The 13,182-nt window shown below is 33.8% G+C and overlaps 1 protein-coding gene across 2 annotated transcripts in view; it reads left to right on the forward strand.

The window, feature by feature from the left end:
• Positions 1 to 13,182, forward strand: part of LOC136037235 (small ribosomal subunit protein mS31-like) — an 81,399-nt gene that overhangs the window by 27,173 nt on the left and 41,044 nt on the right. For both annotated transcript variants that reach the window (XM_065719858.1, XM_065719849.1), the window contains 2 exons: positions 8,789 to 8,916; positions 10,365 to 10,492. In XM_065719858.1, coding sequence (XP_065575930.1) covers positions 8,789 to 8,916; positions 10,365 to 10,492 — 256 coding nt within the window. The remainder of the gene's footprint in view (positions 1 to 8,788; positions 8,917 to 10,364; positions 10,493 to 13,182) is intronic.

A 13,182-nucleotide genomic window follows, 5' to 3' on the forward strand; every position in this document is an offset into this window, starting at 1 on the left:
GGATCAGGTGACGTCAAAACTGAAAAAACTAAAAAAAGGCAAAAACTACAAAAAAAACTAAAAACTAATAAAAAAAATAAAAAAGCTAAAAAACTAAAAAAACTATAAAGGTAAAAACCAATAAAAAACTAAAAAAAAACTGAAAAAACTAAAAAAAGGCAAAAACTACAAAAAAAACTAAAAACTAATAAAAAAAGTAAAAAAGCTAAAAAACTAAAAAAACTAAAAAAAGGTAAAAAACTAAAAAAAATAAAAAATAAAAAAAACTAAAAAAAAGGAAAAAACTGAAAAATAAGCTAAAATAAAGGTAAAAACCAATAAAAAACTAAAAAAAAAAAGGAAAAAACTAATAAATGACGACACTCAAAGAGAAAAAAAAGGCAAAAACTACAAAAAAAACTAAAAACTAATAAAAAAAATAAAAAAGCTAAAAAACTTAAAAAACTAAAAAAAGGCAAAAACTATAAAAAAAACTAAAAACTAATAAAAAAGCTAAAAAACTAAAAAAACTAAAAAAAAGGCAAAAACTACAAAAAAACTAAAAACTAATAAAAAAAATAAAAAAGCTAAAAAACTAAAAAAAAACTAAAAAAACTAAAAAAAGGTAAAAAACTAAAAAAACTAAAAACTAAAAAAAACTAAAAAAGGTAAAAACTAAAAGAACTAAAAAAGAAAAAAATAAATGACGACACTCAAAGAGAAAGCGACCAGGACAAAAGGAATGTTCGATTAGCAATCAACAAAGCACCGGGACACAGGGAGTATAAATGACGACCCGGGGGAAACAGGGGGATATAAATGACGACCGGGACAAAAAAACTAAAAAGAAAAAAAAACTAAAAACTAATAAAAAAACTAAAAAATCTAAAAATCTAAATAAGCTAAAAAAGAAAAAAAAAGGAAAAAAATAAAGGAGAAAAACAAAACTAAAAAACGAATGTATATACAGACCGGGACACCGGGATACAAATGACGACCGGGACCCGGGACACAGGGAATATAAATGACGACCGGGACACAGGGACACAACTCCGGTACACCGGGATACAAATGACGACCGGGACACAGGGAATATAAATGACGACCGGGACACAGGGACACAACTACAACGGGGACACCGGGGGAAACAGGGGGATATAAATGACGACCGGGACAAAAAAACTAAAAAGAAAAAAAAACTAAAAACTAATAAAAAAACTAAAAAATCTAAAAATCTAAATAAGCTAAAAAAGAAAAAAAAAGGAAAAAAATAAAGGAGAAAAACAAAACTAAAAAACGAATGTATATACAGACCGGGACACCGGGATACAAATGACGACCGGGACCCGGGACACAGGGAATATAAATGACGACCGGGACACAGGGACACAACTACAACGGGGACACCGGGGGAAACAGGGGGATGTAAATGACGACCGGGACACCGGGACAGGGAATGGTCGATTAGCAATCACCATCAACAAAGCTCAAGGGCAATCATTAGAATCATGAGGTATAGATCTGAATACAGATTGTTTTCCCATGGACCATTATATGTTGCATGTTCAAGAGTCGGTAAACCTGACAATCTATTTATATGCAAAGACAATGGGACAGCAAAGAATGTTGTATATTCGCAAGTTTTACGTAGTTAAAACCATATATATATATCTATCTATATTCACAGGTGGGACATAGGGACACAACTACAATGGCGCGTAACTATTATGGCGCGTAACGACTTACGCGCGCGGGGGGGCTTGGGGGGGGCGCGAAGCGCCCCCACCAACTAGGTGTTGGGGTGGCGCGAAGCGCCACCCCAACAGCTAGTATATATATATATATATATATATATATATATATATATATTAATATATATATATATTAATATATATATATAAATAATATATATATATATATATATTATATATATATATATATATATATATATATATATATATATATATATATATATATATATTTACATATATATATATATATATATATATATATATATATATATATATATATATATATATATATATATATATATATATATATATCTATATATATAAAAATAAGTTGTCTGTGGATGGATGTGTGGATGGATGTGTGGATGGATGTGTCAGGTGACGTCACCTGAAAAAACTGGATTAGGTGACGTCAAAACTGAAAAAACTAAAAAAAGGCAAAAACTACAAAAAAAACTAAAAACTAATAAAAAAAATAAAAAAGCTAAAAAACTAAAAAAACTATAAAGGTAAAAACCAATAAAAAACTAAAAAAAAAACTGAAAAAACTAAAAAAAGGCAAAAACTACAAAAAAAAACTAAAAACTAATAAAAAAAGTAAAAAAGCTAAAAAACTAAAAAAACTAAAAAAACTAAAAAAAGGTAAAAAACTAAAAAAAATAAAAAATAAAAAAAAACTAAAAAAAAGGAAAAAACTGAAAAATAAGCTAAAATAAAGGTAAAAACCAATAAAAAACTAAAAAAAAAAAGGAAAAAACTAATAAATGACGACACTCAAAGAGAAAGCGACCAGGACAAAAAACTAAAAAAAAAGGCAAAAACTACAAAAAAACTAAAAACTAATAAAAAAAATAAAAAAGCTAAAAAACTAAAAAAACTAAAAAAAGGTAAAAAACTAAAAAAACTAAAAACTAAAAAAAAACTAAAAAAGGTAAAAACTAAAAGAACTAAAAAATAAAAAAATAAATGACGACACTCAAAGAGAAAGCGACCAGGACAAAAGGAATGTTCGATTAGCAATCAACAAAGCACCGGGACACAGGGAGTATAAATGACGACCAGGACACAAGTAAAAAAAAAAATTAACAAAACTAAAAAGAAGGTAAAAACTACAAAAAAACTAAAAAGAAAAAAAAACTAAAAACTAATAAAAAAACTAAAAAATCTAAAAATCTAAATAAACTAAAAAAGAAAAAAAAAGGAAAAAAATAAAGGAGAAAAACAAAACTAAAAAACGAATGTATATACAGACCGGTACACCGGGATACAAATGACGACCGGGACACAGGGAATATAAATAACGACCGGGACACAGGGACACAACTACAACGGGGACACCGGGGGAAACAGGGGGATATAAATGACGACCGGGACAAAAAAACTAAAAAGAAATAAAAACTAAAAACTAATAAAAAAAACTAAAAAATCTAAAAATCTAAATAAGCTAAAAAAGAAAAAAAAAGGAAAAAAATAAAGGAGAAAAACAAAACTAAAAAACGAATGTATATACAGACCGGGACACCGGGATACAAATGATGACCGGGACCCGGGACACAGGGAATATAAATGACGACCGGGACACAGGGACACAACTACAACGGGGACACCGGGGGAAACAGGGGGATAACCTGACAATCTATTTATATGCAAAGACAATGGGACAGCAAAGAATGTTGTATATTCGCAAGTTTTACGTAGTTAAAACCATATATATATATATATATCTATATTCACAGGTGGGACATAGGGACACAACTACAATGGCGCGTAACTATTATGGCGCGTAACGACTTACGCGCGCGGGGGGGCTTGGGGGGGGCGCGAAGCGCCCCCACCAACTAGGTGTTGGGGTGGCGCGAAGCGCCACCCCAACAGCTAGTATATATATATATATATATATATATATATATATATATATATATATATATATATATATATATATATATTTTAAACTACGTAAAACATACAAATATACAACATTCTTTGCTGTCCCATTGTCTGTGCAACATAATAATTGTCCATGGGAAAACAATCCGTATTCAGATCTATACCGCATTTTTCTAACGATTGCCCTTGAGCTTTGTTGACGGTGATTGCTAATCAAACATTCCCTGTGTCCCCGTCGTCATTTTTATATCCCCCTGTGCCCCCGGCGTCCCCGTTGTAGTTGTGTCCCTGTGTCCTGGTCGTCATTTATATTCCCTGTGTCCCGGTCGTCATTTTTGTCCCGGTGTCCTGGTCTGTAGTGTCATCTTATAATGACGTCATATACAAAGCCTTATATACTTATAATGACGTCAAATGCAAACCCATAAACAAACAAACATGCATATATACAACTTATTTTTATACATATAGATACAGTTTCTTCTTTAGTTTTTTTTCTTTTTTAGTTTTTTCTTTTTTTTAGTTTCTTCTTTTTATTGATTTGTTTTCTTCAATTTGTCAATGTTCATTCTAACATTGACACTTGGAAAAATCTTTACGTGCCAAGCATGCTAAAGCTCCAACAATTTATATTAAACCTCAATAATGGGGTATCTGTTTTAAGGTTTTCGAATTACTTTAATCTATTGTCAAAATATATTGAAATATTTGTGCAATTCCCAGTTTTTTTAGTTTTTTTTCTTTTTTTTAGTTTTTTAGCTTTTTTAAGTTTTTTTTCTTTTTAGTTTTTTATCTTTTTTATTTTTTTACGTTTTTTCTTTTTAGGTTTTTTCTTTTTTTAATTTTTTTTTTATTTTTTATTTTTTTTAGTTTTTTCTTTTTAGTTTTTTTTTTAGTTTTTTACCATTTTTCTTTTTTCGAATTACTTTAATCTATTGTCAAAATATTTCGAAATATTTATGCAATTTCCAGTTTTTACATTCTAGTTTGTTTTCTTTTATATATATAGAAGATATAATCTGGCGTAACGGACAGACAACTTATTTTTATATATATAGATATACTAGCTGTTGGGGTGGCGCTTCGCGCCACCCCAACACCTAGTTGGTGGGGCGCTTCGCGCCCCCCCAAGCCCCCCCGCGCGCGTAAGTCGTTACGCGCCATATTAGTTACGCGCCATTGTAGTTGTGTCCCTGTGTCCCACCTGTGAATATAGATAGATTTATATATGTGTTTCAAACTACGTAAAAATTGCGAATATACAACATTCTTGGCTTTCCCACTACTGGGAGCTTTCCGTTTCCAATTGCCAGCAATTGATCTGAAAATGTTTGACCAGAGTCATCGTTACACAGACAGACAGCTTATTTTTATATATATAGAAGATATATATATATATATATATATATATATATATATATATATATATATATATATATATATATATATATATATATATATATATATATATATATATATATATATATATATATATATATATATATATATATATATATTCTTTTTAGTTTTTTTGTAGTTTTTACCTTTTTTAGTTTTTTTCTTCTTTTGTATTAATGCTAAAGCCAAGGTTCAAACCTGGAGCCTCTCGGACCTAGAACCTGAAACATAACGCTTTAACAACTCAGCTACTTCGGCTTGAATACATTCGTTTTGAGCAGCTTCCTCGGGTGTTGCCATTGTAGGTTCTTCAGTCATTTTACAATTAGAAATTTCTCTTTCAATGGTCTTCTTACAATTAAAAATTTGTCTTTGAACGATATTCTTAAATACCTGTGTCCTGGTCGTCATTTATATTCCCTGTGTCCCGGTCGTCATTTGTGTCCCGGTATCCCAGTCTGTAATTTCTCTTTGAGTGTCCCGGTCGTTATTTATATTCCCTCTGTCCCGGTCGTCATTTATGTCTCGGTCTGTAATTTCTCTTTGGGTGTTTTTTCTTTTTAGTAATTTTTAGTTTTTTACATTTTTTTCTTTTTTCAGTTTTCTTTTTCTTCTTTATTTTTCAGCGTGTCCTGGTCGTCATTTATATTCCCTGTGTCCCGGTCGTCATGTTTTTTACATTTTTTCTTTTTTCAGTTTTCTTTTTCTTCTTTATTTTTCAGCTTCATTATGAAATACATATCGCCGAACCTTCGTTTTTTTAACTAAAATCTGGTAGGCATTGATGACCTTATCCAAGTCAAATTTCGCAACGTGCATTCAATTCAGAATTTCTATCACTGATGAAGTACAATTGTAAAAATTTATGATTCTCGCCTGAGAATGGTAGAAGGGACCCTGCTCTATGATAAATTTGCCCTTTTACTTTGAAAGTAGAGATAAATTGATCTGGATTTTTGATTTGGGCTCCAAACGACGTCATTTGGAAACATGAGTTGTATTTTCTGATTTTTGACAAAAAACGCTTAGATTCTGACGTAGTTCCAGTAAGGAAAGTCTTCAATGGCTCTGGTGGCGCAGCCAATAGAGGAAGTTTAACTTTTCCTGAGGCGCAACACATTCCCATTGTTTCACCATTGAATTTCAAGGCCTTGCAATAGGGACAAATTTTAGACATTGTCCCGATTTGAACACATCTACTCAAGCTATAATCATCGACTGGGTTGTACCTGAATGCCAGGCGATAACTTTCAGGTTGCTCTGATTCCTCGGCACGCTTTCTTTTCTTACTTTCTCTATCAGCAGCAAGCCTGCTTCCGCGTTGCTCTGGTAGTTCCTCGGCACGCTTTCTGTTCTTTCTTTCTCTATCAGCCTCAAGCCTGTTTCCTTGCTGTTCTTTTGATTCCTCGGCACGCTTTCTGTTCTTTCTTTCTCTATCAGCCTCAAGCCTGTTTCCCTGCTGTTCTTTTGATTCCTCGGCACGCCTTCTTTTTTCACTTTCTCTTTTAGCAGCAAGTCTGCTTTCGCGTTGCTCTGGTAGTTCCTCGGCACGCTTTCTTTTCTGACTTTCTCTATCAGCAGCAAGTTTTTTGGCATAGACTCTTTGAGCATCTTCATCGGCTTTTGCCATGGTAAGTTCATCAGTCATTGTAAACTTAAACATTAATAGATTTCTACGTGAACATATGTTTTAAATATCTTGAATGACGTCACCGTCAAAGCAAAAATGACGACAACTAATTTCATGACGTCAGCCGACACAGAAACATGATATCATGAATGACGTCACCTTCAAAGCAAAAATGATGGCAACTAATTTCATGACGTCAGCCGAAACATGACGTCACCTGATCCATCCACAGATCCACACACAGACAACTTATTTTTATATATATAGATATATATATATATATATATATATATATATATATATATATATATATATATATATATATATATATATATATATATATATATATATATATATATATATATATATATATATATAGGTTATTTTTAATGGAGTGCGGTCATTTTACCTTTCTATGCCAAATCTTTTTACTTGTCTACACTACTCATCTCATATTATCTTTTGAATTTTAAATTAAGTTGACACTATATGAAATTCCCGTATCAATAGTGGCTCAAAATAAAACAGTAGGCTTAGGTCTGTATCCTGTATTTGTTTTTGGAGGGTGTTTTGCGCAAAACTATAAGAAATGATTCAAAATGACCCGAGCAATATTATTTACCAAATCGCTAACATTTTTGGGAAAATGAACGAATAAATAGGTTGGTTAGAGGTGCATCTTCAATCAAATGCCTCAGCTCAATGAATCGATTTGAGGTATGAAAACTAAGTTTTGCATATCGTAAACTTCAGTTGCAAGAAAGGAAGCATGGAAAAGATACTTCTGAATGAAAAGTCTCTGAGATTTGGATTTAAAAGCTTGCATGTGAACTTCCCTTCTTTCTCTGTGTTCTACAGTCGATCGCTATTCTATAACTGCCATGTAAAAATTTTGATTAAAATGTTTTGGAACAATATCACGGAATTCCACTCACCCCTCTCTTCTTAGTGCAGGTGTCAGTCTCGAGAGGAAGTGGGGTATTTTAATTATTTAACTGCATTTGTATGATGCAGCAATAATGGCCCAAAAGTTTACCCTCCTTTTCTTTTTGTATACTGTGAGTGAATTTCATTATATAAAAGAGTGGCCTGATAATTTTTTTGGAGGGGGGAGGGAGGATTGCGAATGGGAAATTTCAATAGAAGTTCTTAAGGTTTTACTGTCATTATACCCTGTTTTGTCAGGATTAAAAAAATAAATATTATTGTAAGTTATCCAGTAGGTATCCCTGAACAAAATTACCATGACAAAATTTCCCTGAATTTTTCTGTTCAGTGCTTTGTGGAGGGAGGAGGAGGGGTGCTGCTGCAGAACTCCCTCCATATATTCCTGAAGCTAATGCTTTTTGTTTTCCTTTGCCACTTTTTTAGTATTTCATATCTCTCCATAAAATATATCAGGGTGGTCCTGTCATTCGGATGTCATCCTAACTATTTTGACCTTGTCTTACCCTGTTTGTATCCCTGTTTTTCTTTTCATCTCCATTAGGCCTGCTTTTTGCTTCAAAAATTCACCAAAGGCTAAACTTGCACCTCTGAGAAATTGGGCATCACTGTCATATGTACCCTGTTTCAAAATTTGATCAGAATTTATTTAGGCAAAGATATGGGCTGTTGATGGATAACAATTTTACCTATTTTCGTTATCATACGTGGGGATTATACCCACTTCTTCCCATTCGGTGCTCAAAAAACTCCTAGGCTTTCTTTTGGAAAAATCACCTTCCCACATTGCCTCCTCCAATGTACTCGCACGTTTTAGCTCTCTGCATGGCTATTCCATCCCATTTTAGGTACATACCTTCTTCTTGTATCCACTTATAGAAATGTATAAGCTCTGACTTATCTAGATTCATGAAGGTTGGTTTTTACTCAAGGAGGGGAGAGGCCAACAATACGAAAAATATTTTTTTTATCTATTTTGGCCTCAATTTTAATTGGACAAAAGGTGTCCCAAGAGTGGAAGGGGGTATAACTTTCGCCTGGACTTGTAGGTATTAATACAATATATTTTTGGTATTAAATCAGGAAGTAATTAATGAAACTATTTGTTTTAATACTGTTATGTTTTTCTACTGTTATGTTTTTCTACATATTCCTTATATGTTCCTTAAAACCAGAAATTAGCATATTTTTTTTCAAGGTCTGTTCTTCTGAAGTATAAAGGATCAAGCTGTGGTTTTCACCAAAGTACAATTCTAAGAACTGATTCTGAAGGAAAGCAAAATTCTAAAGGAAAAGAAAACAGTACAGGAAGCCAAAGAGACAAAGGTGAGAACCCTGACATGCTTTAGCTTTGATCTTTGGTTTTAAAGTGCCTTTTGTAGAACCGCAAAGCTTACTCTCGTGTTTACTGGTCTCTATCAAAATATCTCAGGAAAATTAATGCCACTGATAATTGTGAGTCAATACATGTTATAGAGCAATCGTTAATGATGAATGAGAGCTCCTGGTCTTTTAAGCATTGTTCACTGGTTCCACATCAAAAGAACTTAGGAAATCCTTAATGTATATTTTGTCTTACCCTTATCTCCTCCTGTTCAATCCTTCCTTATGTTCCTTCTTAAATTAAGGTCATCTCCTTGTTCAAATGAGCTATCCATTCCTTTCAATTTAATTTTCTTTCTTATCTTTGCTTCCTGTTCTTTGTCTTTCTGTGGTGTCTGTTTACTGTCTCTTTATTGTTTTTTTTTGTTTTTTTTTAGAGAAAGTTGGGTTTATTAATACAAATAAACAAAACAAGCATTGCATTTATGTCACTCCTACTAAGGGAATTAGACTCTTCTTATTTTTTCTTAATGCTCAAGTGAGACCACTTTGAAGGTTTTAAAAAGTTTTTACGTTTTTACTTGCTTAAATTGATTGTTAAATTGCTGACATTCATATTCTTTTTGTATGGATAAGAGATTCTTGATTTGAAGATAAGTTAAGAATTTATTATAAAAAGTATTTCAGGGTGCAGAGCCAGGAACATAAATGTACAGTTTCTTGTGCTGTCCAACACAGAAAAGGACTGACAATCTTTTTAGTTGTGATAGTGGCACCATTGGTTAAAGCTTAGAAATGTCTTCCAATATTATCCTAGAAGCATAGTTTATGAAATCTCAAGAAATGTAATTTCTTAATTCCTGTCAATGATTTCTAGCTCAAAATTCTGGAGTTAAAAGAGGTTGAAATGGTCACTACTATTCTTTCTGTCGTAAAAACAGCTAGATTGCATCCAATATTTCTGCAGTGGGATTTCTCTGGTTTTTCGCCTTTGTGCTTTACTTCTGTCTTTTTCCTATTCTTTATCTTTGTGTTTAATTTTGAAAGAATCTTTGTACTGAATGTTAAGAAAAGTTTTATCACGTTTCTTTGTTCAACATGTTTTCATAAAAAAAAAAAAAAATGTCTGGTATCCAAAGATTGACCTACCTCCAATGTTTGATTTATCCATATCTTGAGACATTGAAAACAAAAAGTATAGACTCCTTTCTCTGGCGGTAAATTTTAGGATTGTGCTAGAAATTACACAAAAACTAATACTCCGTGCCAGAAATATGATTATTTCAAGCGACCTTCCTCGCTTGAAAAAATGAATTCCTAAATGCATTCATTTTGCAGAAATAAGTTAATACCAAAAATTAAACGAAAGAGCTAAAAGATGCAGTATGACTAATACATGACAGGCGACTGTGTATTTTCGTTTTTCCATTTATTCCGATTTGTCTATTTAGTGTCAGCTGCAAAGACTAAATCCAAGACAGATCGCGCAAATATAAAGAAAGAAGCTGCTGTTCCTCATAGTGCCAAACTAGAAGCCGCTCAGAAAAGACTACAAGCTCTGCTAAAAGAATTTCCTCAAGTAAGTTTAGCTACAGTCTTTGTTTTTGAATACTGTTATTTTGTTCTGTTGATATTTTTTTTAATGATTGATCTCATTTGACTGATCGTATTTTCTAAAATAGCTATAACATTTTCCTGATATTCCTTTGATAGAGATAAGTAGAAAGTTTCTATGGGAACACTTTTTCATTGAAGCACCGTGTCAGACAAGTCATTTACTTACGCATAAGCTACTTTGTCATCAGGAGATGAGTATTTATATGATAAAAAAAAAAATAAAAAAAAAAAAAAAACAACTGATATCGACATCAAAAGCTCCAAGAATGATCAAATAGATGAAACATAAAGAGGAGGTAGAATTGATGCAAGCAAATTTTAATACTGTTTAAATATTAAACTTTTAATGTTAAGCATTGTATAGGAAAATTTAAAAATTTGCAAAGAGGGTCGCTGGCCTGTTTGTGTATTTTATATACACGTGGTTTTAGTTATGCTAGTGCTGCTGCTTTAATGTATTTTTTCTAAACATCTTTGAACTTGAGCTTTACTCACCTGCTGGGTGGTGCCGCCATCTATATACAACATCCATACATTGACCTAGATGACGCGTGCGCCGTTGTGGCTCTAGACCATCTATCGATTATTTAGTTATTTGATCTCCCTATGGACTTTTACTGAAAATATTTCTATAATCAGAACTTGAATTATTTGACAAGTAATTATCAATTGAATAAGAAAATTGTGAAAACATCTAAGTTATTTCACTCCTTCAGTGTTGCCACTGCTCGCCTTTCCCTGTCCAGTGTTGCTACTGCTTGACTCGAGTCCCAAAGCAACTATTGTGATCTTTCGAAACCGAAAAACTATTGTCCCGAGTGCCGAGTGCTGGTAACCACAAATTCTGTCCAATCTGTGTCAGGACGCGGCCGCTGGTACCACGCAGGCGTTAATAAATGCGTCAAAATTGGGCTAAAGGACCATTCTGGCGAATGGTTATGCATGGACTGTCTTGCAAAAACAATCCCCGTGACTCTGAAGCCGCAAGCATCTCAACCCCTACCAAAGCCTAGTGCGAAGAAACCTGCAAGAGGAAGCGGAATCGGCACCTCTTTACCACAAATTACTACGGGACCTAAAACCAACTCTGAACTACCGAAAGGGACTAAGCCGTCTGCGGTAAGTGTAGACATTCTCAACTATGAATCCGAAATAATCCGTCTAAGTGAGAGAATTAAGACCCTGGAAGCAAGTTTATCGGCATGTCAAGCAGAAAATCTAGAAATCCGGACAAGGCACTCAACGTTTCTGTCAGAAATGGAGGAAAAGAACAATCAAATTAAAGTATTGACAGCAAGTTACCCAGTCAACGCAAACGGACAAAGATATCGCTGTTGCTAACCGAAATGCACCCCTTGATAATGAAGTGCAAAACATAACATCTAGCTTAAGCGTAACCCACGACTGTGCGATCTTATCAGACGAAATGAATCCTGGTGATACGTCATCAGCTAGTGCAAATGCACCCCCTCCAACGTCGTAGAGAAGAGTGACGTAAGAACGTACGACGATAAAACAGACAGTACCACTCGTAAATACAACACACTTTGCCGGTTCTTTGAACGAGGGTTTTGCAGACTGAAGAAAAAGTGTCGGTTTTTGCATATATGCTTAAATTTCAGATCAAAATGTTGCTACAAAAAATTGTAGTTTTGACCACGTGGATTTGTACAGTGTTTTAACTTGTACCAATAGAGAATCCGTTTTTGCTCATGTCACTCCTGACTTTCGGACAACAATTGAGCGTGTGCCAACGAGCACAGTCATTATCGCTCCCTGATGGATACGCTTACCGGTGTCAGCGGCAACTTTGCGAATATCAGGCAAAAAATAGTTTCCAATCCCTGCCATGCTTTCAATCACGAGAATTCAATCCTCAAAGTCCCCTCTCCCTGAATACCCCTACTTCAGTATCCCCTTTTAGTTTCCCTCCCCCTCCCATACGCACTTTTCCCCCACCTTTTCCCACCATGCCCTGGCATAAACGTTTTCGAAATTTTCAGATAGCAAGCAGAATGAGACATGCGTATTAGCTCAATGCAGAGTTTCCAAAACTTCAAATAGTGAGACAACGCTAATATATTTTCTGCTCCTTTGTCACCGTTTCCGTCTCGTAACCGTTTTGCAGCCCTTCATTATGAATCAGATAGCCTAGTTGTTGCATTAAATGAGCCTGAAGTTTTTCTCCCGCCTAAAAAGACCTTCCCAAAACAGAGAAAAGTAAACAAACGTAAAGTTGTTGAAAAAGAAGTCCCTCAATCACACTTTCATTTTCCTTCTCTTTTAACTTTAAATGCGGAAAGTCTCAACGTTGATAAAATGGTTGAACTTGAGGGTTATCCTCAAGTACCCGAAGCTGATATTATTACAGTTACGGACGTACATAAACAAAGTTCTGAACATCTTACAATACAAGGTTACAAACAATTTATTAAACTAAGATATCACAATCATCTGTTAGGTAAGAAAGGTGGCGGCGTAGAGTGTTTCGTGCATGAGCAGTTGGCGCCGTGGCTACTACAGATTCCCCATATTGATGATGATGATGAAATGATTTGGATTATGATTCGACCAAAAAAGCTTCCGAGATCTGTACCTAGTATTGTTATTGGAGTGTTTTATTTTTCACCCAGTATGGCATCTTTCCAAAAA

This window comes from Artemia franciscana, chromosome 2 (assembly GCF_032884065.1).
Source record: "Artemia franciscana chromosome 2, ASM3288406v1, whole genome shotgun sequence".
NCBI classification, from domain to species: Eukaryota; Metazoa; Arthropoda; class Branchiopoda; order Anostraca; family Artemiidae; genus Artemia; species Artemia franciscana.